This window comes from Myotis yumanensis, unplaced genomic scaffold (assembly GCF_028538775.1).
Source record: "Myotis yumanensis isolate MYYU_CA2020_CCGP unplaced genomic scaffold, mMyoYum1.0.hap1 SCAF_5, whole genome shotgun sequence".
In the NCBI taxonomy this organism is placed as follows: domain Eukaryota; kingdom Metazoa; phylum Chordata; class Mammalia; order Chiroptera; family Vespertilionidae; genus Myotis; species Myotis yumanensis.
Window position 1 is genome coordinate 103,603,166 of NW_027223756.1, and position 27,567 is coordinate 103,630,732.

The 27,567-nt window shown below is 50.9% G+C and overlaps 1 protein-coding gene across 1 annotated transcript in view; it reads right to left on the reverse strand.

Annotated features, from left to right (window-relative positions):
* Nucleotides 1–429: 429 nt before the first annotated feature.
* ZGRF1 (zinc finger GRF-type containing 1) overlaps nucleotides 430–27,567 on the reverse strand; it is a 49,910-nt gene continuing 22,772 nt past the window's right edge. Inside the window, exons 11-29 of the mRNA XM_070417041.1 lie at nucleotides 27,386–27,534; nucleotides 24,799–25,425; nucleotides 24,709–24,725; nucleotides 23,606–23,758; nucleotides 22,916–23,100; nucleotides 21,331–21,527; nucleotides 20,206–20,345; nucleotides 15,030–15,173; nucleotides 13,585–13,699; nucleotides 12,224–12,486; nucleotides 9,363–9,522; nucleotides 7,904–7,981; nucleotides 7,559–7,706; nucleotides 6,731–6,858; nucleotides 4,125–4,248; nucleotides 2,603–2,779; nucleotides 2,348–2,482; nucleotides 1,434–1,695; nucleotides 430–1,174 (exon numbers count right to left, since the gene is read on the reverse strand). Of these exons, the coding sequence (XP_070273142.1) occupies nucleotides 1,014–1,174; nucleotides 1,434–1,695; nucleotides 2,348–2,482; nucleotides 2,603–2,779; nucleotides 4,125–4,248; nucleotides 6,731–6,858; nucleotides 7,559–7,706; nucleotides 7,904–7,981; nucleotides 9,363–9,522; nucleotides 12,224–12,486; nucleotides 13,585–13,699; nucleotides 15,030–15,173; nucleotides 20,206–20,345; nucleotides 21,331–21,527; nucleotides 22,916–23,100; nucleotides 23,606–23,758; nucleotides 24,709–24,725; nucleotides 24,799–25,425; nucleotides 27,386–27,534 (3,363 nt within the window). The 3' untranslated portion in view covers nucleotides 430–1,013. The remainder of the gene's footprint in view (nucleotides 1,175–1,433; nucleotides 1,696–2,347; nucleotides 2,483–2,602; nucleotides 2,780–4,124; nucleotides 4,249–6,730; nucleotides 6,859–7,558; nucleotides 7,707–7,903; nucleotides 7,982–9,362; nucleotides 9,523–12,223; nucleotides 12,487–13,584; nucleotides 13,700–15,029; nucleotides 15,174–20,205; nucleotides 20,346–21,330; nucleotides 21,528–22,915; nucleotides 23,101–23,605; nucleotides 23,759–24,708; nucleotides 24,726–24,798; nucleotides 25,426–27,385; nucleotides 27,535–27,567) is intronic.

Consider the following 27,567-nt stretch of genomic DNA (forward strand, 5'->3'; position numbering starts at 1 on the left):
TTTAAATGGGCACGGACATCACTGACATAAGTACCATCCAGCCCTCGCCATTTTCCATGTAGGACCAGTCACTGTTCCCTTGTAATAGTGTCTAAAAACCATGGCAAACTGTGTCATTTACTCACACACACACACACACACACACACATATATATAGAACATAAACATAGAAAAGGGTGGCGGCACCAAGTTAGCAATGGTTTTCTACAAGCAGGTGAATTTCTATAATAAATATTTTTAAAATCCATTATATACCATCTATACCAATAACTATTGGGCAAATAAATGCAGAGGGAAAGGCTAGAACAGCCGTGGGCAAACTACGGCCCGAGGGCCGGATCCAGCCCGTTTGAAATGAATAAAACTAAAAAAAAAAAAGACCGTACCCTTTTATGTAATGATGTTTACTTTGAATTTATATTAGTTCACACAAACACTCCATCCATGCTTTTGTCCCGGCCCTCCGGTCCAGTTTAAGAACCCATTGTGGCCCTCGAGTCAAAAAGTTTGCCCACCCCTGGGCTAGAAGGAAGTACACTCAAGGCAGCCATTCGCTCCTCCTTCCTGTCCACCCCAAGGACGCATGGCCCGGCCTGGGCGCTTCTCCTCGGGGACAGACAAGCTTCGTCAAGAGCCCTGCTTGCTGACCGTGTGGCAGGCGACGGGTCAGGCTGGCGGAGCGTCACCCGGGAAGGCCCTGGCAGAACCAGGTACGTGTTCTAACAGGTGAGCCTGAGAGATTCGCTCACTTCTGAAGCAACATCGAAAAGCCCTGAAGGCTTACCCTGCCCCGTGTAACACTTATTTTTTAAGCAAATTCTTAGAAAAATTTTTATTATAAGCTTTTCTATCACCTTCAGCATCTTATCTTAGCATAAGTAACGTATACTTTTGAAGAGTATTTATGTGCATCTGTCTAATGTGACTTCAATAGCCTGAGTCTTCTGTGACTCAGGGGGAGTAAAAACAAGGCGCGTGAGCGCGAGGCGGGCGGCGCCCCTGACACTGAGGCCCTACACAGGCCCGTTCCCTGGCCAAGGAGATGCTTCTTCACATCCGCCTCTCCCACTGGCTTTCTTCTGCTTTTCTCCCGCGAGTTTCTCCGCGTGCTCCTCCAGGAGCCGCCGCAGCCGCGGCTCGCACTGGCTGGCCTGCTGCAGCCCGTCCTCCCTGCCTACAAGGGCACGTGAGGCAGGTTACAGCAGCCCCAGCCGCAGCCGCCCCCGCATGGCAGGTGCTCTGCTCCCCACAACCCGCCGAGCACCAACCCCGAGGCCGGGTCTCATTCCAAGGGCTCAGGTGACCCCCAACCCGGCACCTTCGAGGCGCAGCGCCTACCTTGGCAGCGCCCGCCTTGGCAGCGCAGTGCCCACCTCGGCAACGCCCACCTCGGCAGCGCCCACCTTGGCAGCGCCCACCTTGGCAGCCCCTACCTCGGCAGTGCTGGATCACACGGCCCCACAGCCGGCTCCTCCTCAGACAGGCCAGGTGCCCCACGATCAGCAGGTGCCGCCTCCCACGGGTCAGGGCCACGTTCACGCGCTGCTCTGAGTCGATGAAGCCCACCTGCCTGGTGCGCACGCAGGACAGCACGACCACCTCCTTCTCGGCCCCCTGGAAGGCGTCCACGGTAGACACCTGCACGGCCGCGAGCTGCGGGCGGTCCAGGTCCATGGCCCCGAGCAGGTGGCACAGCTGTGGGGAGAGACGGGTCACGCCTGCAGGGACCGCGGAGACTCGGCCGAGCCCTCCCAGCGCGTCTTCACCGGAGTGGAAAGGCCACTGTCCTCTGTGACGCGCACGGCTCTGCCTGGTTCTACAGCACGTGCGCAACTAGATGACAACATCCATCGTGAAACAATGAATAACGGTTCATCTATTGCGGAAGCTCATTTGAATATGCTAATTTAGGGTTGATAAACTAAATGAAAAGTACTAAAAAGTTAAAAATTAACAAAAATGTTGTAAGTAATGGACTTATATGTACATGAATATCTGGTGTCTATCTTATTTACTGATAAAAGGTAATAATGAGAGAACAGTTTGGAAAACAGAGATCCAATCCCATCTGTCCCAAAACACAAAGCACACACCACATTTCCTTCCCTCTAATTTGTTTATTTGCATTTTTGCCCCAACAGCTGTAAACGGAATTTCATTAAACCTTGTTAGGTTTACATTTAATTATACAGAAAAAAAGCCAGACAGACAAAACTCAGAATGCTGCTTTCTGAATGCATTCATTATGGTCCCAAAAGGTTTTAAAGCACCCAGTCAAACCCTTACAAATATAACATCAAGCGCTGTGAGAGGAAATGATAGCATGTGTACGCGGTGGGACACAAACCTTGCCCAGCTGGGACTTGTACAGCGTTATCACCCCGATCATGGTGCCTGGGATTCCACCTGCAACCAGAGATCGAATCAGCGTCAGGGTGAAAGCGGCTTCCGCCTCATTATGAAAGCTGTTACCTCCTTCCATCTGGAACGAAAAACAGACCCAAAATTACATTTCCCAGAAAGGCGAGGAAGACGAGAACATCGCACCACCACACCAGAGAACAGGATGGGCCGTGTGGCCCGCCGGACGGACGGCACTCACCTGCTCCTGCCCCGGGACGTTGTAGAAGCACAGGGTGGGCAGCCAGGCGAGCAGCGGGCCCCTCTCGGCCTCCGAGACGCCGTTCCTCAGGCCGCCTCCGTAAAACAGGTCGTTAGCCACAGCGGCGATGGCCGGGTGACAGCGGTACTGGGTTCTCAGCAGAACTGGCTTGTGACCCTAAGAAGTTTAAATGAGGAAAAGTAAGAACTTGAAACAGCACTTTTTTCTTAAGGGAAAAAAAGCTATTTTAAAAGTTGGAAGTATTGCCGTATTGTGCTCTGACTACATGAATTAGAAACACGATAGTAAATTGTTTAATTACTAAAACTATTCTCCTGGTAAATGACCACCACACCACAAAATCATAAAATATAAAACTGTCAAACCTTAACTCATGATCTAACAAGCAGGGTGAGGAAACCTTCACCTGGACCTCCCCGCCCGCCATGACCCATCCCCTCGCCCAGCGGGTCCCCCTGCGGACACCGCCCGCCCACCAGTCAGTCAGCCTGGTACCCGATGGGCTGTCAGTGTCACGGGGCTTGTGTTCACATCACCCCGTTTTCCTAACCATGGCCCCAAAGCACAAGATGCTGGCCACCTGGAGATGCCAGAGGAGCCATAAAGCGCGTGCGTGTGCAGGGACAGTGTACGTAGGGCTCCTGTCGCAGCTGCAGGCCTCCCTGGGGTCTGGGCGTACCCCTCGGGTAAGGGCGACCATCGTGGAACAGTACGGACACATGCGACAATGTGGAGGGGCCTCAAGGACGTGCTGAGCAGAAGCCAGACCCAGGAGGCACACGTGTATGGCTGAAGCTGATGGTGTGAGGGTAGTGAGTGTGTCCACAGACAGAGCAGACGTGGGGGCCGGGCAGGAGGGAGGCGGGAGGAGCGAATGTGTTTGGGACCAGACAGGACTGGAGTGTTGTGATGGCCACTTAGGTTGAGGAGGCTAATTCTGTTAGGTGAACATCACCTCAGTTACAAACAGATTAATGATGAACTTTTTACATTTTTAATGTGAAGTAGAGCTCTAAAACAGGGCATGGATGATAGATCATAGGTGTTTATTTTTATTTTAGAACAAAAGCTTTATACTTTCTTTCTACTAAATACACAGGGAAAAGGCTCATTTTATAAAGGAACACTTAAATCATGGGGTTCTACTTATCTTTAAGATGAGTGCTCTCTTTATTTTTATTTCTTTATTGTTAAATATATTTTTATTGATTTCAGAGAGGAAGGGAGAGGGAGAGATAGAAGCATCTATGATAAGAGAGAATCATGGATCGGCTGCCTCCTGCACGCCCCCCACTGGGGATCAAGCCTGAAACCCTGGCCTGTGCCCTGACGGGGAATGGACCTGTGACCTCCTGGTTCATAGGTGGGCGAGGTGAGTGCTTTCTAAACAAGTCCAATCACAGCTCCTTTAGGGCAGGCTCGGTCTCCTAACAGTGTCATTTCCCATCAGCCACACAGTAGTCCGGGACGTGGTCATCCTGAGTCTGGCCACAGTGCCTACCATTAAGCAGAGTCGATCGAACAGAGTTTGCTCCAACCCGTTTTCATGAGCCGCATCCGATCCCTGGATTGTGGGGGGAAGCTGCTTGGGATCCCCAACGAGAACCAGCTTTTCACACTCAAACCTAAACACAGATCCAGAAGTTAGAGGAGCGACAGGAAGCGCTGACGTACGCTGACTGTTTTCTAAAATGCATTTCAAAGAACCTGAGGACCACGCCGCTCCAAGCTCCAAGAAACAAGGCTTCACGGTGTTAGTAAGTGTATTCAAAGGCCCCGAGGCTATGAGTGAAGAAACCCTTGATATAACTTTATTTTTCCACATAAGCTCTTCTTAGTGTCCCCTCCTCTGCACAGAATCAGCATTTCACGGAACGCGCTTTGGGAACAGTGATTTTAGAACCTGTAACTGTAGACTTAGGAGCTTTCCTTGGGAATAATTTGGTTTAAACTCCTGCAAGGAAGTAGGCTTGGGCTTAATGTCTTTCCAAACAGAAACCTGCAGTCTGTAAGGTATCAGAACCAGGTATGTGGTCACTCAGATGACCAGTCTGTCTGTCGCACATATTTGGTCCCGCCCACAATTCCTGCTCACGCCCTGGAAACCCTGGGAGTTTCCCAAGTGGTGGCAGGGATCAAGGTCCTCGGTTGTGTCTAAGGGACCTTCGCCGAGCACCTGAGGCGGGGCTGGTTGCCAGGGGAACTGGGGTTGGAGGGATGGAGCTTCTAGTCCCCACCCCGCCGCCCACCCCCAGGGAGTTGACTGGGTCCCCAGTGGTCAGCAAGCTCATCAGTCACGTGCAGGTGACAAACCTCCATGGAAACACGAGGGTTCAGAGCTGGGGGGTGGTGAGCGCGTGGAGGTGTGAGGAGTTGGGAGAGAGGGCTTGGAAGCTCCTGCCCTCCCCCACACCTTGTCCTGGCATCAATGCCTCTGGCTGTTCCTAGTGTCGGCCTCTCACAGTGATAGGGGGTCAGGAAACATGTTCCTCTGAGTCTGCAAATGCTCTGGCAAGTTAGTGGAACCCAAGGAGATGAAGGGAACCTCTGGTTATGGCCAGTCGGTCAGAAGACCAGGTACCAGCCCAGGCCTGGGACTGGCACTGAATGGGAGGGTCACGGGAACCTCTGTCTGCACGCAGTGGGTCAGCAGCCCAGGCCTTGCCCTGGCATCGAAAGTGGGTCTTGCAGGACAGCCCTTCCCTGCGGCTCTGACGCTGCCTGCGGGTGAGCGTGTCAGAACTGAGGGGAGCTTTTGTTCCCCCAGCTGGTGTGGGAGAACGGCTTGCTGGAGGGGTGGGGAACCCCGCACCGTGTAGGAACTGGTCTGGGAACCCCTATTTCAAAACCTACATTCACATCCCAGCTCTATGACCCCCTATGTATGCACACGGCAGATTATCTAATCTGAGCGTCAGCGCTCATCAGCGACCCGGACGTGACCATGCCTGGCTGTGGCGAGGACGTTAAGAAAGCACATGGGTGATGTGTTAGTATCCAGTGTGAGTCCTCCACCCTCTGTGCACGGCCTTAGCGCTCCTCTGCCCTGGCTCCTGGGTGGGGAGACTGACTCATCCTCCTTTGCTCAGGACAGTCCAGTGTAACAGTGAGAGCCTGGGATACAGGAACCTAACTCATCCCAGCCAATCATGATGCAGGAACCTAACTCATCCCAGCCAATCGTGATGCAGGAACCTAACTCATCCCAGCCAATCGTGATGCAGGAACCTGCCCATCCCAGCCAATTGTGATGCAGGAACCTGCCCATCCCGGCCAATCGTGATGCAGGAACCTAACTCATCCCGGCCAATCGTGATGCAGGAACCTAACTCATCCCAGCCAATCGGGATGCAGGAACCTAACTCATCCCAGCCAATCGTGATGCAGGAACCTAACTCATCCCAGCCAACCGTGATGCAGGAACCTAATTCATCCCAGCTAATCGTGATGCAGGAACCTGCCCATCCCGGTCAATCGTGATGCAGGAACCTGCCCATCCCAGCCAATCGGGATGCAGGAACCTAACTCATCCCAGCCAATCGGGATGCAGGAACCTGCCAACCCTGGCCAATGGCGACAACTGGGACCAACGCCCCCCTCACTTGGGGACAGGATGCTGAGTCCAAGTCCTGGCCTCTTCCCGCCACCTCGGGATTCGTGAGCGAGAGATGCTTTAAAAGCACCATGTTTCAGTGGCTGAGACAGTTGAGAGTATTTCATCTTCTACATTTTAAGACAAATTGTCATTTTTTATTTATTTTTATCTACTTGATATCCTTCCATAATCTAAAAACTATCTTCAGAAACTAAACATGGGAATGAGATGAAGGAGGCAACTGAAGCAGAGCCTAGAGCCGGGTTCCCAGATGGTGGCTAGAGGCACCTTCCACAGTGAGCAGCGGGGGAGCTAGGGGCACCCACTCGAGAGCCATCCTCCGGGGGCCTACATGCCCCCGAACAAAGCGCTGGCACATGAGCCCCCCGAGCCCCCCAAGCCCCCCCCCCCCCCCGCCCCCGCCACGTTCTTGAAAGTATCAGTGGAGCACTGGAATTGCCAAGGTTTCCACCGGAGGCTGGGAGGAGTGACGAGCTGTGCCCTGCAGTTACCTCGCGATGGGGAGGAGGGAGGCGGGCTCGGTCATCTGGCTGCTCTCATCCAGCACCACCACGGGGAACCGCAGGCCGGCCATGCAGGGGAACGGGCAGGCTGCGCAGGTGGCGCCCACCACGCGGACCTGGGCACAGGGATGTGAGTCGTCAGCTACTTAGAAAACAAGAGCCTGCAGGTGGGATCAGCACTGAAGGCGGGAGCCCTGCAATCAGAGCCCACAGGCCACTGTGTCCAGTTGCCACTGTCCCCCGAGAAGTGGGAGCCACGGGCACAGCGACGGAAGACAGCCTATTGCAGTGAAGGCTCACTCGGACACCCACAGGAAGCCATGGTGCCAGGATCTTAAATGTCAGAGGTCACACGCACGTTTTATCCTCTCGCTGAGGCTGAGTAAACGGATGCCCTGGGCACGCTAGCGAACGGACCCGCTCACCGTCAAGCACACGCCCAACTTGACGCGCCAAGAAGGAAAAGTCGCTGACTCATGCCAACAGCAGTATAGCCCATGCACTGCTAGTCGTGAGTTTATGTCAACCTCACAGACTTAGATATTACACCAGAATACCATTATTCCCCAGGCAAAAAGCCTGATCAAAGCTAGTATTTAATCTCTGGGTCTAAATATAACAAAGAGGAAAGTCAATACATTTTCTAATTGGATGTGGTCACTGGCCTCCATCAGCAGGAATAAGAGGAACCTGAGGTTTCTGTAAACTCAGACCAAGGTCAGGCTGGTCCCTCCCGCTCCCAGCAGGTCCCTCCCCCGCCCAGCAGGTCCCTCACCTGCCCCAGCAGGTCCCTCCCCCGCCCAGCAGGTCCCTCACCTGCCCCAGGAGGGTCCTGTTGGTCCCCAGTTTATGCTGCTCGATGCTTCTCCTCACATAGACTCTTTCCATGGGAGTCAGGTCTTCTTTCATCAGCGCCTGGAGTTCTTTCAATTGCTCGCTGGCATTTTCTGAGCCAGCATGCAAGCTAAGAAAGAACGACATAAAATACCTTCTTCACTCCACTTCCAAAACATTACAAAAAAGTTAAAAACAGATTTCCTAAGTTAACCAGAAAGGGACAAAGCTTTCTCTATTCTTCCTCAGAAAACACCTGAGGGAGGAGGTCTGTAAGGCTGCTGTGTTCTGAGAGCACTCTCTGGCTCTGGAATCACGATTTCTTACCTGTAAGGTAAGACCGGCTTCGCGATCTTCCTAACGCTCCCAACTCGGACAAACTTGTCAAATCCAAGACTGAGGAGCCTTTAAACAAAACAGCATAAGACAGTTTCATGTAACATTTACGTTATTAACATTACTTTTGTGTAACAGCATCTTTTAGTTTTGTAATTCAATGTGAAATGCTTACATCCAATGTAAATGCAATGTGGCTGAGAGTTTTAATAGAACGCATTTGCTAGAGGCCTTTCACATGCACTCTCACGCCGGGAGCTCATGACCGTGTCTCAGAGAGCCTTCGGAAGGGCAAGCTCGCAGTTTATTCCTGTCTGTGACTCCAGGCCGAGGACGTTTTCCTCAGAGAAAATCAGAATCGGAGACAAAGAGGGTCCCGGCCACCATGTTACTTATAATGGGGACGCTTGGTGAACTGACTATTGCTTAAAGGATGATCTAAGCAAGTCACTGCATGTAGCAGACCCATCAAAAGTATGTTTTCTAAGGTTTAAAAGCAAGACACACATACATACTGATCATACCCAGTCTGGAAAACAAAGTGAGTGTATGTATAAAACATCTGTAAGGAAATATATTATCTGTACAGACTGTACATTTTTACCATAAAGTTAAGTTTTTTAAGTCTACATTTATACATAAGAATTACTTCTCCTAATCGAACTTTTTACTGATGCTGACATTAGATCATTAAACACTGGTGACCCTCACGTGATCTCTTGTTCGGTTCCAGCAGCACCGTAAACAACCCCAAGCACCTGCAGCACAGGCCCTGCTCCTGCTTCCTCAGAGCCTCTCACGGGACCAGAGGCGTAACTCGAGCTGCTCAGCTCTGCACCGTCAGCTCACACACCTGCACTGCAGCTCCTCCGGTCACAGACCCGGAGCGGAGGGCTTTCACTCCCGGCACCGGAGCCAGCACAGGCATCGCGTCTGCGCTGGTTCCCGCGGGGCCCCGAGTCCTATGGAGGGGCAGGGGTGTCCCGAGGGAGCCCGCACAGGCAACAGCCCGGGCTGTGGGAGGAACAGGAGCGTGGGGACCCACGAGTTTACGACATGACAAGCAGTGGGCAGGCTCTCTGTCCTGGAGGGAGGCCCCGGCTCCTCAGTCAGGGTGCAGGCGGCTGGCACGACCCTGAGCCGAGGCCTGCCTGGGGTGAGGGAGGTCAGGGCCCCGAGCCCCCCTCTCAGGCATGTGCCTCCTGCTGTACTCGTTTCCACACAAGCGGCTATCCTGTCCTTGTGCCAAGGCTGTCAGGTTTGAAATCTGATTTCCTACGACTTACAAGCGAGGAAGGTAGCCGGTTACTGTCTCATGGATATGGCTTGAGTCAGAGACAGAGGCCTCACACCTGGGCCCAAGAAGATGGCCCCTCTCAACAAGGGAACTCATTGAACCACGAGCCAGGACCTGCACCACCAGCTCCTGACGCTCACGTGTCACACCCACCCGAGGAGGACTCTGTCCACAGCCACGTTAGTGGACGAAGAAACCAGCACTTTCCACGGCCGTGCACGTCCCGCTGCGGGAGCCTCGCCCTTTTCAAACAGCTGCACCAGAAACAGAATCACCACTGCCAGCAAGTAGCTCTTTCCTGCTCCAAAAACTCCTGGTTTGGAAGGAAGGGAAAAACAAAGGCGGCATCGTAAGTACATTTCTGAAAGCACAAGAAACAATGTCACCATCTCCCTCTCCTTCATTTAACTAAGTCATTACAAGACCATGAACAGAGCGCCCAGTATGTGCTCAGCACCAAGATAAATAGATGACCAAGCAAGGCCTCTTAGTGCAGTGGTTCTCAGCCTTCCTAACGCTGCGGCCCTTTAATACAGTTCCTCATGTTGTGGTGACCCCCCAACCATAAAATTAGTTTTGTGGCTACTTCATAACTGTAATTTTGCTACTGTTATGAATCATAATGTAAATATCTGATATGCAGATATAGTCTCATTGTTACAAACTGAACATAATTAAAGCATAGTGATCAATCACAAAAACAGATGTAATTATATATGTGTTTTCTGATGGTCTTAGGTGACCCCTGTGAAAGGGTCATTCGACCCCCAAAGAGGTCGCGACCCACAGGTTGAGAACCGCTGTCTTAGTGGCTCAGGAAGGCAGCAGGGAAGGCACAGTAAGAACAGGACACGTGGGGGGAAGTGGCCGAAGGGGTCAGACAGTGTGAGGGGAGGAAACTGGCCTCAGCACAGATGGCGTCACCATCTGTGCACCTGAAACTGTCGTGCTGTTCCTGTTGCCCCAATACAGTCAGTAAACAGTGAACGTGGTGAGGGCGCCGGGACTGCGTCCAAGAAGGAGCCCCGCTCGGATTGGGTGGAGGTGGGAAGGCTTCCGACAAACAAGCGGAACGAAGGCGTCCAGAGGAAGACAAGGTCCCTCCAGCAGAGGCTGGAGAAGCTCACAGGCCAGAGGCGAGGCTGGGAGGGAGGCGAGGGCAAGTCCCAGAGCTCTGCTCACTGTCAGGGAAATGAATTTTGTCCTGGAGACGGGCAAGTCCCTGACGGATCTTAAGCAGGAAACTGACTTACTCAGAGTGTTTTGGTAAAACTAGTTGAGCAGAACTATGAAGTGTGAATCCTGAGAAAGAAAACAGCTACTAAGAAGTGCTCCTAGCGGCCAACTGGCTCAGAAAATGAAAAGAGCCTGGCAGCCATTTCTAAAGGGGCCTCACATGCAACCTGCCCTTCGGGGAGCAGCCGCCCGGGACCACCGGCCTGCACTGCCCACCTGCCTGCCTGGCCCTGCATCTGAGCCAGCCCTTAGGAAGTTCTTCCTGGCGTCCATTTCAACCAATAGGACTGAGGCTCTCCCCATCCAATCAGAGCTGAGCAGCTCTGACCAACCAGTGTGGCTCTACCCTGACCCATCAGGACAGTGCCTCTTGGACCAATCACACTTTGAGGACTTGGAGTCCTCATTTGCATAAGAACGAATCAATCAGGGGCCAGGGGTGGGGGTTCTGTCCAGGAAGTCACTTCCCCTCTGGCTCTGGGAGCCTCTTTCCCTTTCCACCCAGCGCTGACCAGTGGCCCCGGCTGAGCCGAACCAGAGGATGTCACAGGGAGTAGAGCAGCCGCGCCCGCGGGCCGGGCCCAGGGCTGCCTCAGGGTCACTGTCCTCACAGCCGAGCGGTATCACCGTTGAGCTGTTTTCTCTGAAGAAAGTCTCCTTCTCCCTCGCACCCCAAAGTGGGGATTCCTGTCGGCACTGAATTGGCGCCGACGACCATGGGTTGACAGAGGGTGAAACTCACAGCGAACCGATTCGAGCAGCGTGAGGCGACCATGGCAATGACATGCCGTCTTTACCAGGCGCCTCCTACCTGCCAGGACGGGCCAAGCCTTTACCTAAGTCAACAGGTCAATCCTCCAACCCATGAGGCAGAGGCTCGTACTGGCCTGTGTGGAGTAGGAGGCAAAGCTGCGAGGGAGTAACCTGCCCAGTCGCAGCGCTAAGACGTGACGGAGCTGGGTCGGAGTCCAGGATTCCAGCTCCAGGGCCCGTCTCACCCCTAGAACGTGAAGGAGGTGGAGGCTTAGATGGAGGGGTGCACGTGACCTGGTGGGAATCGCCATAGAGACAGAAACCACACATCCCAGCCACTTGCCTGATGGGCGGGATGCACAGGAAGGAGGGTTGCGAGAAAGTCACTTCATCAGCGAGAAAGACTCCCTTAGGGTGAACCCCAGGGGTCACCTTGGTCAACAGGGTGAACATGATACAAACCTTCAGAACAGGACAGGAAGTCGATCACTTTGGGGTACAGTCTGAGAGGGAAGGGGTTAAGGGGTGAGGGTGCAGGTGGAGCATTAGCTCTGAGGCAGAGAGTCCAGCTCCTCATGGGGTGGAGCCCGGAGGCAGGAACAGGGCAAAGGTAGGTGCGGAGGCGTCTGCTGTCCTGGTTCAGGGCGGGGGCGGGACCCGCACGGCAGGGAAGGAGGAAGGTTTGGGACAGCTGCTGGGAGGATGGGGAGTGAGCTGACAGTTCACAACGGCTTTGCTCATCAAAACCGACGCCCACCATGACAGCCGCCCGCTGGCATCGCTAACGGCTCCGGGCCGATGCTGGGTCAAACCCGAATACACCAGTGATGGGCACAGGCCACTGGTGCCCATGCTGCTCTCACAGCCTCTAACGTGGGTCCCAACATCTCAGAGTCCTCCTGGGACCGCACTGACTAGAAGGGGCCGAGGAGCAGACCAAGTCACAGAGACTCGTATACGGCCAGGTGCTGGGCTGCAGGGGGTTCCCCACAACCAGGTGTTGCCCGGCACCCCCCGACCCTCACCGTGGACGATGGTGATGGGGAGGGGGCAGGGGGGCAGCCCCTTCCCCTCCTCGGCAGGCCCGCGCGACGCCACCATGTGCGCTATCTGGTTGAGAGCGGAAGCCTGGTCCTCATTCAGCTGGTGGGCCTGGATGAAGGCTCTGGCCAACTGCAGGGCTGCTCCTGGGCCAGGCAGCTCACAGTGCGTGTGGGCATTGGAGAAGGCGGGCGGGACGAATTTTCTCCTGTCCACACTCTTACTGCTGACTGTAGCTGACGAAGGCCTAGTGAAAAGAAGCAATACAATCAAAGAAAAATGAGGGGCTTCTGAAACAGGGGAGTCGACCTGTTTGTAACTTAACCTTCACTTACGAGCACCTCAGAGAACGTTCTTTTGTGAGCACCAGTGAGAAAAGAACTAACATTTGTTGAACACCTACTATGTGCAGACACTGTGCTGAGTCCTGCACATCTTCTTTATTGGGATCTTCACAACACTAGGAAGCAGTTAATCTACCCAAACAGAGACACAAAAATATTAAATGTTTCTCCCATAAGTACCCAGCTACTAGGTGGTGTTGGACACAGAGCCCAGGCCTTACTATGCAAACTGGCTCGGGAAATTACTAGAGCCTCTACGTCAAGTAAAACTGTCAGAGATAAGTTGGCTTTAGTATATAAAGACTGAGTTCATTTCAAAGTAGAAAAATAACATATTGAAAGTACATAGACTTTTTTTAACCCAAGACTTCATTGTGGTAAAAAGAATGAAACCAAACAGACCATAACATTCCAAATTTGAAACTAGTTTTGTCATTTTAATTTAATAAAATATCACTTCCAATTTTTTTAAAGGAGTTATAGTACTTGTGAAATTAAAAATGAGATAAAGATTATGTCAAAAATAAAACTAGTAGCAATATACATACTGGATTCAAACTGTACAATAATTACAGTGGGGCCTTGACTTACAAGTGTCCCAACTAACGAGTTTTTTGAGATACCAGCTGTCTCTCGGCCGATTTTTTGCATTGAGTTGATAGAGTAATTTGAGTTAACAGCTCCTTAACGAGCTCGGTCTCAGAACGAATTAAACTCGTAAGTCAAGGTCCCACTGTACTTAAAAGTTTGGCCCAGCTGGTGTAGCTCAGTGGTTGAGTCGATTCCGGGTTAGGGCACAGGCCTGGGTTGTGGGCTCATCCCCAGTGTAGGGCGTGCAGGAGGCAGCCGATCCATGTTTCTCTCTCATCACTGATGTTTCCCTCTTTCTCTCCCCCCTTCCATCTCCTAGTCTCTGAAAGACAGTTACAATTTTGCTGCAAAATGGGATGTACTTTTGCTGGGTATCCCTGGCCCGCCCCACCCGCAGGGGAAGGACTTACATGGCCAACAGGTGCTGCGTCAGAGGCAGGGTCGCGGGGTTGAAGTGCTCCTGCATGTTTTTCAGGGTGGTCAGCTCCGTGCTGGCATTGCAGACCCACAGCGCGTGGACGACCGCTGCGGAGAGGGCGTGGAGAGGAGCGTCAGTGCCCAAGACCAAGCCCGTGAGCACCTTAGGGAGTGTCCACGCAGCTCAGAGCCAGCGGTGGACCAGCCCTAGGCCGCAGCAAGCCCCCGGCACACGCGCCTCCGTCCTGCTGTCTGCACAGGCACACTGAGTGTGGGTCCGTGACTGTGCCCGGAGGGGCGTGGACAGACGGACAGACACTGTGGAGTCACGCGGGTGACATTCACAGCCACCAGTCAGCACCCCGCCCTGTACCTGCAGCATCTGTGTCATTTCTGAGCACTTTGTTGCATTTCTTCAGTTACTTCACAGAACTATATGGGAAGCAGGAGATTGGACACTGATATTGCTGAGGACTCTGAAGTGACCAGTGTTCACTCCACTAGACAACCGGACTCCAGCTGTCTACTCAGTTCCCGCAGAAAACAGGGAGTTGGCCTGGCCGGCAGCTGAGTGCTGAGAGTGTCGGCCTGCGCACCAGAGCGCCTTGGGTTCCCTTCCCGTCACGGGCACGTACCTGGGCTGCAGGTTCCATCCCGCCCCCGTGGGGTGGGTGCGGGCGGCAACCAATCCATGTGTCCCTCACGTTGATGTTTCTCTCTCTCTTTCCATCCCCCTCTTGCGCTCTCTCTATAAATCAATAGAAAAATATCCTCAGGTGAGGATTCACACACACACGCTAAAACGTGTATGAAACACTTGAATGAGTCATTAAATGTTGTCTTTAATTAGTCAGGGCCGAATCCCGGACATCGGAAATTATCCCAGAGCTGCCGAGCGGGAGGCGCCCAGGTTCACGAACAGGTGCACTGGCCCTTCAGTGAAGGAGGCTGGCGGCCCGGCCTCACCAGGAGCTTCCCAGGCCGACGACAACATCCCTCCACATGAAACACCCTCCGCTCGGCTGCTCTCAAATCCCTGCAAATCTGAGAACTTCTCGGTGTGAAAGTAAATGATGTGTTTACCACGTGCCCTACTAGCGTGAGAAACCAAGGGAACTCAGTGAACCACGAGAACAGGACTAATACAAGAAATTATGTGACAAAATTCCTATTTAGAAATCAGGTACATGCGTGTAAATTCCACCCCTACAAAGCACCGAAGTGAGGGCCAGGATGTTGTGGGTCGACAGCCCGCTGGGATTGAACTGCAGAAACATTCCCATCGCCAGGGGCACACACGTTTCCAGGGACACAGCCCAGGGAGAAGTGGGTGCTTTTTCTCGGCTTTCATCGAAGAACCCGCCCACGCCAGCACTCCTGCTCGCAGCGCGCCTCACGCTGTCCTCTCTCTGATAACAGGGGGCCTGGCGACACTCACTGTCCGTGGGCCACCGGGAGGGGAAGTAGCCGTTCAGAGGGAGAAGCTCCACCTCGTTGGTGGACGACGGCCCGAAGAAGGCGCTGCAGGCGATGAACGTGTCCAGCTCGAAGTCCAGGGTTTTGGAGACCACCCACAGGTCGTCTGAAAACAGACATGGCGAGGGCTCGGGACTATGCTCAATCCAGAGCTACTCGGACTTCCTAGGTGCCTAGCCCTACATTATTTCCCAAAAAACAAAACTGGTTATTGTCATCTGCAAGATTCCACCCAAATGAGGACCTGAACATCTCCATGTTTTTAACTAGATTACTTCCATGGTTTTAAAGTTATTTTATCATTATAAAAAAGCGTAAATAAAGCAGACAACATCTAACTCATCTCTTCTAGAACAGCCTTATAGCTACATCAGACTTTCCCCGGGTAGACTATAAGTCTAGAGCAGCGATTTCCAACCTTCTTCATCTCATGGCGCACACAAACTAGTTACTAAGATTCTATGTGGCACACACAAAATATATTTTTTGCTGATCTCACACAAAAAAATAGGTTACAATTTTAAATCATTCACACTGGATGGCTATTGTTGGTTGGCTGTTGTCAATTTTTATCTGACAATCTGAGGGAGAGGTCAGGGCCCCTGACTCAATAGGCAGGAACTGCATGTTTGAACATTCTTGCAACACACCGGTTGAAAATCGCTGGTCTAGAGAGATGTTCTGCCGTACAGTGGTGTCCATGCTCAGAAAAGGCTGGCAGTCCATGGACGGAAGGCAGTCCCTCCCCAGACCTCCGCTGGCCTGAGGCTGCGGAGATGAACAGTGTGCCTTCTCCATGTAGAGCCTGCTCCCCATCCCCAGCGCACACTGCGGCCCGAGGCCAGCAGGACCCCGCACGCCACCTGAGCACAATGTCTACCACCAGCAGAGTCGATGCCTGCAGAGTGGACTGTAGCCCTGGCCGTGGCTCAGGTGGCTGAACGTCACCCTGTGCCCTGAAAAGGCACCTATTCTATTCCTGGTCAGGGCACACACCCAGGTGGCGGGTTCGATCCCCATCGGCGTGTGCATGGGAGGCAACCGATGAATGTTTCTCTCTCACATCCATGTTTTTTTCCCTTGCTCTCTATTCTAAATCAATAAAAACATATTTTTTAAAGAAAGTTAAAAAAGAGAGTCAACTGTATTTGTCTTTTTTTAAACTGCTTTTGTTCTAAAACTTATTTATACCAGTTGTATCTGTTGTTATAATCATATAACTTAATCATGTATTATTTCAACCATCATGAATAAGAAGAAAAAAGCTGTTTTAAGAAAACCTAAGGGAACAATTTAGAAAACTTAATTTAAAGGATTTGCTAAAGAAAGGAACCCAAAACACAAAAACTGCTTCTGACTCAAGTACAGAGGAGCTCAGTGTAAAGCATGAGAGAAGAGAGCGAACAAATGTAAATCGCTCTCCACTCAGACTCTCCGAGGTGCCCGCGTCCTTGCCCAGGTCAGATGGCACGTTCCTGGGCGGCGCCCTGTGGGGATGGCTCATACGAGGACGATGAACGGATCTCCAATCAAAACCCACATTCTGAACAAAAGCCTGGACTCTGTCAAAAGCTCATTAAATAAAACTGTCCATATATTTTAGGATAAAATGCTAACGGCTCATAGGCGTTTTTTATAATCCTGACTCTAAACAACCTGTACAACTAACTGGCCCAGACAAGTCTCACCGGCCTCAGCAGCACGCAGGGCTCGCAGTCCTGGGCTGGGACTGTTCAGCCGGGCGCTTTCCAAGCCTATCCAGCCACTGGCCTCCTTTTCTTTACCTTCACTCTTACCAATGCCCCGAGAACTATCATTTTAGTAAATATGTGTAGGGAACTATTTTAGAAAAAGCTGAGCTACACCACAGGATTATTTTATACCTAATTTATTTAAAAGCGTTTACCAATTGAGGTAACACATCTAAACAACTTACTCCCATTTGCTAATGTTTACTTTCTTCAACATTTGCCACAATTTGCAGGAAGATGTCTAAGTCATGATAGCTGGCAGGAGTGTGCTCCCGCTCCGTTCTCCTCGACCCACTGCACTGACCGTACAGAACAGGGCCGCGCGAAGGCCAGCCCTTCCGAGAAGGGAGGTTCTGATGGAATGGTAAGATCTACGAAGCTTGGGAACTACTAATCCCTGCAGATGACAGGAATTCTAGGTGGAAAAAGAAAAGACAGAATTTTCTCGGGGGACTTCAGGAAACCCCCAAGCTTGGCAGCCACAGGAAGCCGTGGCTGTGGGTGCAGGAAGGGGTGGGGCATCACTCCTGAGACTGAAACTGGGCATGTGACCCTCAACACAGAGGCTCAGGGCGACTCCGAGGGCCGGGACCAGGAGGCTCTGAGTGAGCAGGGTGGCCACGGGCATGAGTCCTGGGCACCGTGACCGGGGAGCAGTCAGTCATCGCAGGTCTCGATCGACAGGGGTTTGTTGTTAGGAAGACACAATAGCTATGTTACATTCTGGGCCAACAGACAATGCAAACGTCAGGTAGGTATTATTACTATTGTTCTCTGAACAGAGACGTTAAGTAAATTATCCGCAGACAGAGGCCATCACGGAGGCCGGGGACTGAGCCGACTCCCTGAGCCGCGGGAGCATCGATGCTGCCAGAGAACAGCTGAAATCCCAGGGGAAGCGGGTCTCAGGCCGAAACAATGACCCACTGAAGGGACACAAAGACTTGCATAGAAAACACTGGGCCTCAGAGCCCTTCAGAAAGGAGGCACCGGACAGATGGACAAAGAAGGTGGTGAGCCTGGGAAAGAGGGAAGACGTACGGGGAGCAGCAGTTCAAATGGAGCAAGAAACACTGAAGAGGACGTGAACAGTGTTCGTTTGGGACAATGTGGCAGTTAAAGTAATAATCAATGGGATACATAGAGAATGGATACGTTAGAAAATAAGCAATTCAGAAGGAAGACAGAAAACCCAGACAATATAAGAGAAATGTGAAGCGATTTAGAGATGACATTCAGAAGTGCTGACATCTGAATAATAAAAGTCCTAGTGAAATAAATAAAAACAAGAGGGAAATTACCTGCAGAAACAATGGAGATCCATTTCCCAGAACTAAAAACACAACGTTTCCCAATAGGTGCAGGCACACCGGGCCTCCCCCGCACTTCAGGTTCAATGATGATGCCATGAAGGCGCAGCACGAAGTGACTCCGTGAGAAAAAAGACACGGGAGCCAAGATACTGGCACAGAAACCAGGAAATCATTCAAAAGAAAAACAGCCACGATGGAGCCTGGACCCGAAGCCGTGGCCGTTCCCAACCCCCCACCTAAGCCTTGGGCAGGACTGAGTTCCCTCTGAAGCCCAGAAGGCACCGCTGACCCAGAAAGGGAAGAGTGGCATCACACAAAGGAGAGTCCGACAGCTCACGTGGGTGAGACGGAGGAGGGCCGGGAGGGGAGGGTGCTGGTGACAGCACCGCGGAAAGGCCAACAGGCCTCCCTGTCTGAGGACAGTGACCGTGGTGACGACATCTTCGCTGGGAACGGCAGACAGACATGAGAAAGGAAAGCAGTTGCCAGTCTTCTGTTTTGGAACAAAAATCCCCCTAAAAAGTGTTCCCTGAAGGAGACACACTTGAAACCCGTCAGGTATAAGAAATGACCAAACAAGCCAGCGAAGAGGCGAGGGAGTTGGCTCAGAGCCTGTCCACTCACACGATCTAAAAGCTCATGAAGAAACCGGAGAACAGGCTCCGAAAGCAAAGCCCAGGTTTTCAGGGGAAGGAACCTCAACCCAAGCGCCAGTCACCGAGAGCAGAGAGGCCCGGGCCCTCAGAACAGACACGGCCGCTCTGCCTCCTGGGACCGGCAGGAGGCGCGAGGGACGGCATTCGGACGCGGTTCCCAGGGAAAAGCCACATGATGACTGAGCTTTACCATCGAAGAATTCTTGTTCTGCCTTCTTTTGTTTTTTTTTTTAACCAGCCCATGATTTAAACTCGTATTTGAATAAATCTCTTTTGAGGATAGAAATATTTTACTCTTTAAAGCTACTCATGTCTTAAAAATATATATACTTAATTAATTTCAGAGAGGGAGGAGAGAGAAACATCCATGTGAGAGAGAAACACCTACCGGTTTTGCCTTCTGCACACAACCACTGGGCACTGGGGATCGAACCCGCAACCTGGGCGGGTGCCCTGACTTGGCAGCGAGGCAGTGCATGGGTCGGCGCTCAACCAACTGAGCCACCTGGCTGTTTCCTTTTTAAGTTTGTTCAAGTTACGGTTACATAACTTTCCCATAAGCCAACTTCATAAACTGATTTTTTCCATTTCCCTTTTCATTAAATTTATTGGGAGTAGCATTGGTTGCATAAATTGATTTTTAAAAATATGCCCAGACTGTTCCCTTTATAAAAGAATTATGAGGTTATAATTCTCAGATTTCCTCATTTGTACTTATCATGAAGTGAATTAGGTCTGTGTTTCTTTGCCTTGAAAATAAATGTTGAGATACATTTAAAATAATAATGGAATACGAGGAAATTGTAGCTGTTTAAAATAGATCATCTTTGCTAAAAATTGTGAGCAAAACTAAGATTAGGATAGTAATGTTTATTATGAGTATACAGATAATAAATTACACAACTAAATATTAATTTTTATTATAGTTTTAAATATTTGTACTTTTTGACTGTTTTAGTTTTCCAGGACAATTTTGGATTTCTGAGTTGTATTCCAATTATTTAGGCAACATACATTGTTTAAATGTAGCAACACAACCAAAAATTGGTTTTATATTTCACTGCATATAAATATTTCTGTTAAGCCAGAATGTACATCTAATTACGCGGCTACGTGCGCTTAGAGACATTTTGAGGAACCGTAGGTTGGGATTCAGGTGAACAAACTGTGTGTGTGTCGGGGGCGGGGGGAATATGCCCACGGACAGCCGAGGTGGCTCACTGAGGCAGGGACTGCGCTACGCATCCTAGTCCTGCTCATGAAAGGAAACAGGACTTCAGTCCCTTCCACAGTCACCCCCGCTGCTCTGCGGGAAAGTAAAGGTTCTTGGTCAATTAAGTAAAAGTAACAACATTTGAAAGATAAATATAGAGAGAGTTCACAGAGCCTGAGGCATCGACACGATCAGGCCAACCTACCTTTGCTATAAGCCGAAGAACTCTCCTTCCGACTCAGCTTGAGATACAGTTTGCTTTTAGGCTCAGGATACAATTCAGGGTGTACGGTCGTAAACTTCTTTATTTTGCCATACTGTTTTCTTTGAAAATCAAATCCTTTTCTGCAAAATGAGTAAAAAACAAAAATGAATTTGAATATTAAGGTACAAATTTTTTGTTAATTGAAATATAATTGGCACATACTTTATATTAGCTTCAGGTGTACATCGCAGTAATTCTAATAGACAGTGAAATGACAACTATGGTAAGTCTAGTTAACATACGTAGTTACAAATTTTTTTCTTGTGATGAGAACTTTTAAGATTTATCCTTAGCAACTTTTAAACAGACTATATACAGTATTGCTAACCATCGTCACCATGCTGTACGTGACACCCCCAGGACTAACTTATTTCATAGCTGCAAGTCTGAAGGCACAACTGTTTTAAAATACAGCAGGTAAGGACCAGGATGTGTGTGCGCATGCTTTCACACACACACAAAATAAAAACATACCGCGTCCAAGGAAGGAACCAGCAGCCCTCAGGGAATTATCATTGTTTTAAGAGACTGAGATAGAAACAGTGTCTCAGCACCTAAGGAGATGCTGTAACTGTAATCTCCACCTCTTAGAGGTGATTCGACGACTGAATAGACACGCACAGTGCTCAGCTAAGTGCCGGCACCTGGGAGCTCCCGGTGCACGCTGTTAAGTTCTCATGCACGTGCTCAGTACAGCTCCCTTTTGGGCAGTCCTACTGCTATGAAATGTGTTTCCAAACGCAGCACTTGTTACCTCAGTCCGGGCTGTGGCAGGCCACCACCATGACCCTGCCCTCACCAAAGCCGTGCCTGTGGCGCTTCGGTAGGGTTGCCCTTGGGATTGGGATTGTGTATAACAATGATTAGAAAATGGCGTTCCTGCAGCTGCCTGGCAGTGCTGACACTGCTTGGTGCAGAGAGGGGCCCACACGGCTTTTGGACCTGCTCCCATCTCAGCAGGACACACCCAGGTGTGCTTCCAGGTCCCGGATCTCCTCGGTCTCTCCCAGGACTTCGGCGACTGCCTTCTGACTGATCAGGACACTGTGTGTTATCAGCACTCACCTCACCGAGAGCTGGCATTCCTCGTAGACGGGGACGTTCTGGCTTCTCAGGTACAAGCCAATGCTCTTCACATCACTGAACACCAGGGCGGGCGGAGAGTCCTCCTGTGTGACGTGTCCCGGGGCCACCTCTTCAAGCCACTTAAAGAAGTTACACCTGTCCGCTCTGGGTGCGTCACAGGCGTAGAAGAGACGGCCCTGAGGAGATCATACAATTCAGCGAGAAAAAGTGTTTCTACTTTATACTGGTTTTTTAAAAGGAAAGTCCTTTTTTAAAAATTCATTGATTTGAGAGAGAGAGAGGGGGGGGGGGGGGGAGAGGAAGGTCTATTTGTCTTCCACTCACTGGCTGCCTCCTGTGTGTGCCCTGACCCGGGGTGGAACTCGCAGCCTTGGCAAAGCGGGATGGCGCTCTAACCAATGAGCTCCGGCCAGCGCTTGTATGATGTGTGCTGAGGCTTTCACAAAGGTTGCGTGGCATTAATGCACTCCAATAAGTTCGTCATTATACAACTCAATCTTTTCATTGATTGAAATAATAAATTAAAATTTAAAACCAGCTAGTTTTCCACTTGTTTTTTCCTTATCAAAAAGTTACATGTTACATTATTCTGAGAAAGTAAGCTTACTTGGAAAATAAAATGCGCTGTTTTTCTGATTTAAAGTGATCACTGCCGACAGCCAGCCAGCCTGCGAGCTGCCCGAGCAGCTGCAGGTGTGGGAGCACCGGGCGCACTTCTCACAGCCTTTCCCGCTCACTGACCTGCATGTGCGCACACGATACACGCGTGTAGACTGCTCTGCTCTTTAAAGTAAAACTCAGACCTAACCCTTCCAGGGGTCCTCAAACTTTTTAAACAGGGCGCCAGTTCACTGTCCCACAGACCGTTGGAGGGCCGGACTATAGTTTAAAAAAAACTATGAACAAATTCCTATGCACACTGCACATATCTTATTTTGAAGTAAAAAAAACAAAACGGGAACAAATACAATATTTGTATTTGCATGTGGCCCGCGGGCCGTAGTTTGAGGACCCCTGCTACCAACAACATACTACTCGTATGACAACGATGTCATCAGATAACATACAACACTCTACCCCATGGTTCTAATATGGTTTATGGACCTGGTTTGACAACTATATTTAAACCAGGCTTACGTGCTCAGCATGCAGACAACGGAGGAAACCTGTGTTGCTGTGCGAGCCTGGTCTCACGAGAACACACAGCCCACCGACACAGACACCGCACGCCGTCTCCCATCACTGTGCGCATTTAGGAAATAAACAAGTCGGGTGCATTCTGTCCCCCTGCCCGTGGCAGCCGAGTCCCTTCCTCCCGACCTGCAGGCTCTCCCTGGGGCTGGCCGTGCTCCTCCTGCCTTACCTGCCGGCCGCGGTGTAACCTTCCTTCCATCCTCTCCACCCACCACTCAGCTCTCAGTTCCTAAGCATTTGTTAGTGACTAAAGCTCAGGTAGAGGCTCCTGGTCAAGACTGACACTCTGCTGAGCCTGTGAGAGCAACAGGTGCCTGCACCTTTAAGGAGACAATGTTCGTGGACAACAGGAGGGAAGGGGGAGCGAGACCTTGTTGGGCCCCTCCTTCTTCACCATGACGAGCTTCGCGGGCCGCTGGTGGCGGCAGGACGGCACCCTGTTTCCCGCAGCGCTCCCTCCCTCTCCGAGTGACGATGTGTAAAATGATACGTCGACTGCAGAGAGAGCGTTGCGCAGCCTCTGTGCCAGCCCGCACAGCAGGATATTCAGATGCTCTACAGAGAGAAGGTGGGAATCAGCCACAATAACTGCATGTGTGCGTCACACGTGCTGCTTGTTAAACTGGAGAAGAGCCTGTGAACAGGGTGAACCATAACCCAACACTGAGCTTCAGAGGCAAGGCTTGCCCTTGGACAGCAAAACGAGCCGTCAAGATAGGCATCATGCTTAAAACTTCCTCCTAATAAAACCACTTGTAACACTTCGAGTTTAAAAGAAAATAAAAAAACTATAACTTGAGAAAGAGAATACTGTCATTTCCCATCGCTAAAACAATGTGGATCTGATATTAAGCTACTGTCAAACTCTGGAGTAAACATGGGCGATAACACACTCCAAGGGGAGAGCTCACCACGAAAGCTCACACCACGAAAGCTCACACCGTACGACACTGCATCGCTCACAGCCACACGGCTCACAGCCACACGGCTCACACCGTAGGACACTGCATCACTCGCAGCCACACAACCAGCACAGGAAACAGAAAGGCAGCAGCCATACCTACGAGACAGGAGGTGAAGACCTGCTTGTAGTGAGTGGGAGACTGGAAGGCGGCGGGCACGCGAGTCTGCCTTCGGGGAAGAGGAGCAGATGTTCTCTCCCGTCCACTGGGGAAGCACAGCTCAGAGACGTTTATCTCCTGAAATGGAGTAACTCAGGTTAATATAACAACTAAAAACTGCTAATTACTGCCGAAACCGGTGTGGCTCAGTGGATAGAGCATCGGCCTGCGGACTGAAAGGTCCCAGGTTCGATTCCGGTCAAGGGCATGTACCTGGGTTGCAGGCACATCCCCAGTGGGAGATGTGCAGGAGGCGGCTGATCGATGTTTCTCTCTCAATGATGTTTCTAACTCTCTGTCTCTCTCCCTTCCTCTCTGTGAAAAATCAATAAAACATATTTTTTTAAAAATAAAAATAAAAAAAAAAATAAAAAATGCTAATTACCAACAAGTAAATTATTTCCTATAGATATGTTCAAGAAAAGAAGCAATTTTAAAAACTTTTCCAGAAACCTTGAAAATAACTTCCTAAGTTTAAATGAAAAACCAGTGTGGCAAGAATGGCCACGCGAGCACTGTTAATAAATAGGACTACCTTTTCTTGTCGGCCCCTTTGCGAGGAAAAAGTTAGCAGATGCGAATGGATCACTGTGTATCTCCATCTTTGCTACAATTGTAATAAGAATTGCTGCCTGGCTGGTGTGGCTCAGGGGTTGAGCTTCCACCCATGAATCAGGAGGTCATGGTTTGATTCCCAGACAGGCAGCTGACAGATGTCTGTCTATTATCATTTATGTGTCTATCTCCCTCTCCCTCTCTCTTCCATTGATAAAGATATCTTTAAAAAAAGAATTGCTCACATTCAGCGTGTGTGAGATGTACTTTTACCTCAGTGATGATCTGATCAGCAATCGGAGCTGAGTAAAATAAAGTCGCAGTGCGGCAGTACGGGGGGCGTGGAGCCGTCGGAGCTATGGTTAACCCACTGGGCTAAATGCTGCACCAGACGCTTCCCAATGTGGAACTTCACTTAACGCCCAAACTGCTAGGCAAGACCGTCAGCCAAAGCAGATGTTACGGAAACTCAAACACACAAAGCCACGGCTCCAGGAGTAAATCCTGGCTGTGGAAATTCAGACGACACCTACTGGGAGCACCGGGACACGTCCTCACCTGCACGCCTGTCGCACACGCAGACTCTTCCCACACATCCCGAGCGTCCTCAGCCTTGGATGCAGACTCCAGCCTCAAAGACAGCGCTTTCCTTCCACAAACAAAGTCCCACGTGCCAATGCCCTGCTGCTGCCGCAGGAGCTGGCCTCTCACCCTCTGCAGAGGCGTGGGGCCTGTGGAGCTGTCCCTGGCATCACTGCGTCTCTCACCTGTGTCACCACCACACAGCCCCACGGCCGAGGCAGGGAAGCCGTCGTCGGTGACACCTGCCTCAGGTTGGCTTGGAGTCGGCAAGGCGCACGGGGGTGTGTTTTGGTATTTCAGCCACTTGCTTTGGGCAGACATTCCATGAAGTGAAACACCCCCTGGGGTCGCCTCCATGGACACTTGACACAAAAGGGTTTCACTCTGGTCCTCAGGCCCAGAGCTGGGAGGCAGAACGGCTGGCTCCTCACACAGGCTGAACAGGGGAGAACCGGGAGAGCCGGGAGACGGCTGCCAGCCCCAGGCGGCGGCCCAGGGCCCAGGGTCTCCGTCAGGGGGCGCATCCGCTGGGGGCGCAGTCACGAGTGCAGCTCGGGCTCTACTGAATGAAGGAAGCCTTGGAAGGTGCTGGTTCTCCAGGGAACTGAACCTTTCCATTCCTGGGGGAAAAGCCAATTAAATAAAAGTGTATTAAGTCATTGCCTAGGCTCTGAAAAACTGTGGGTATCTACACAAAACAGCAAAAATACTAACTTGCCTTTAAAAAATCACATTTAATTTTATTTTTTTAAAATATATTTTTATTGATTTTTTTTACAGAGAGGAAGGGAGAGAGACAGAGAGTTAAAAACATTGATGAGAAACATCGATCAGCTGCCTCTTGCACACCCCCTACTGGGGATGTGCCCGCAACCAAGGTACATGCCCTTGACCGGAATCAAACCCGGGACCCTTGAGTCTGCAGGCCGACGCTCTATCCACTGAGCCAAACCAGTTAGGGCTCTTTTTAAAATAAAATATAATTTTTATGGTTTTAGTCTCAAGAAAAGGAAAATTTCAAAGATAAATTACAAGACTCTTGAGCTTGGCTGGTATGGCTCAGTGGTTGAGCTATGAACCAGGAGGTCACGGTTCTATTCCCAGTCATGGCATATGCCTGGGTTGCGGGCTCGATCCCCGGTGTGGGCAAGTAGGAGGCAGATGACCTATGATTTTCTCTCATCATTGGTGTTTCTGTCTCTCCCTCTCCCTTCCTCTCTGAAATCAATAAAAATATATCTTAAAAACATTTTAAGAAAATACTAAAACTTTTTTAAGGTGATGAACTTGAAACTGTCTTTTTCTTTTTCCCTTCAGCTGACAATTTCCCCCCAATTAGTACATTCTGTTTACATGGCACTGAAGTTTTCAGGGAACTTTCACTCAAGAGGGGAATCGTCATCCATTTCACAAATGAGGTCATCGAGGCCCAGAGGTGACACGACCAACTGGCACTCAGGATGAGACCCCGGACTAGACTGTCCTCCACTTTACATTTCTTCTCCAGAGACTGAAGTTTGAGGTTTGTGTATCCATGTAACTTCCTTTACAGATTTATTACACTCACTAATTAACATGTTGACCATAAGGGAAAAGATTTTTAGCTTTAGTTTGATCTATTGTATGTGATAAGAGTTCGTGTTTGGGCTGAGTGTCAGTAATAGATATAGCCCTGAAAATGCAAAAAGCAATAATGTGTTGAATAAGTAAGCAAATGAATAATGCTGCGTGAGACTATACAGGCCTGACGTCTTGCCAGACAGGGCTGTTTCCTATTTGATAATAATGTGCCTCCTTGGCAGTGTCTGTTTTTAGGAAATAAACTGGAGTTCACTTGGGAAGCTAGAAAAGCAGTAGTTGAGCCAACAAGCCATCAAGCAACAGTGACAGAGGTGAGACCAGGGAAAATGCAGAGGCTCCTGGTGTGACTATGGAGGCACCTGTCACTCACCTGTCTCAGACAATGGCTCTATCGTACTGTTTGCTCTAGCCACACCCATGAAACCTGCTCCCCAACACCCAGGCACACTGCAAAGCTTTTTCGTATCATCCACCCAGAACAAACCACAGCCCATGACTGCACGCCTCACCCGGCAGAACTCAGAACCCGGGGAGACGCACGAGGTCACGGGAGAGGACGGGGGAGGAAGGGTCCTGCCGAAAGCAGGGCTATCGAGAAGCGGGCTATCGAGAAGCGGGTCACGCACAGGGGTCGGGATGTGGGAACCGGGCCTGCACCCGGGCAGCAGCAGCTGGAGCGCTGGCGGAGACTGCCAGGACCCCGAGCAGAAAAGGGAAGCCGGTCATGCCAGGGTAACCGATGGTGTAGACCAGACATTCCCAAGGGGCCGCAGAGGGAGGGCTCTGGGTTACGCTGGGCTCCCGGGTGCCCAGCGCTGAGAGGAACCAGAGCCAGGGGAGGGGAGAGCCACCTGCCACAGGAGAGCCCCGAGGCAGGCAGGCAGGCGGGGCAGGCTTCAGGATGACTGGGGTCTGGTCCAACGTGTTCTCAGTTGGTAACAACCTCTCAGATAGAAAGCTCCCCTGACATGGCAGACAGACAGCAGAGCTCCCGGAACAGCTGCAAGCGGAGGAAGGGAAGGCCACCTGGTGACGGTCTTGCTTGCAGGGCCCCCTCGGGGACTTCTAGCAGGAAGGCCTCGTCGTGTGAGCCCAGAGAGAAAGCGGCCGTGGGGCTGGGTGCTGAGCCCTCCTGTGCGGGCGGGGGCACCTGTCCAGAGAGAAACAAGGCTGCAGACCGCAG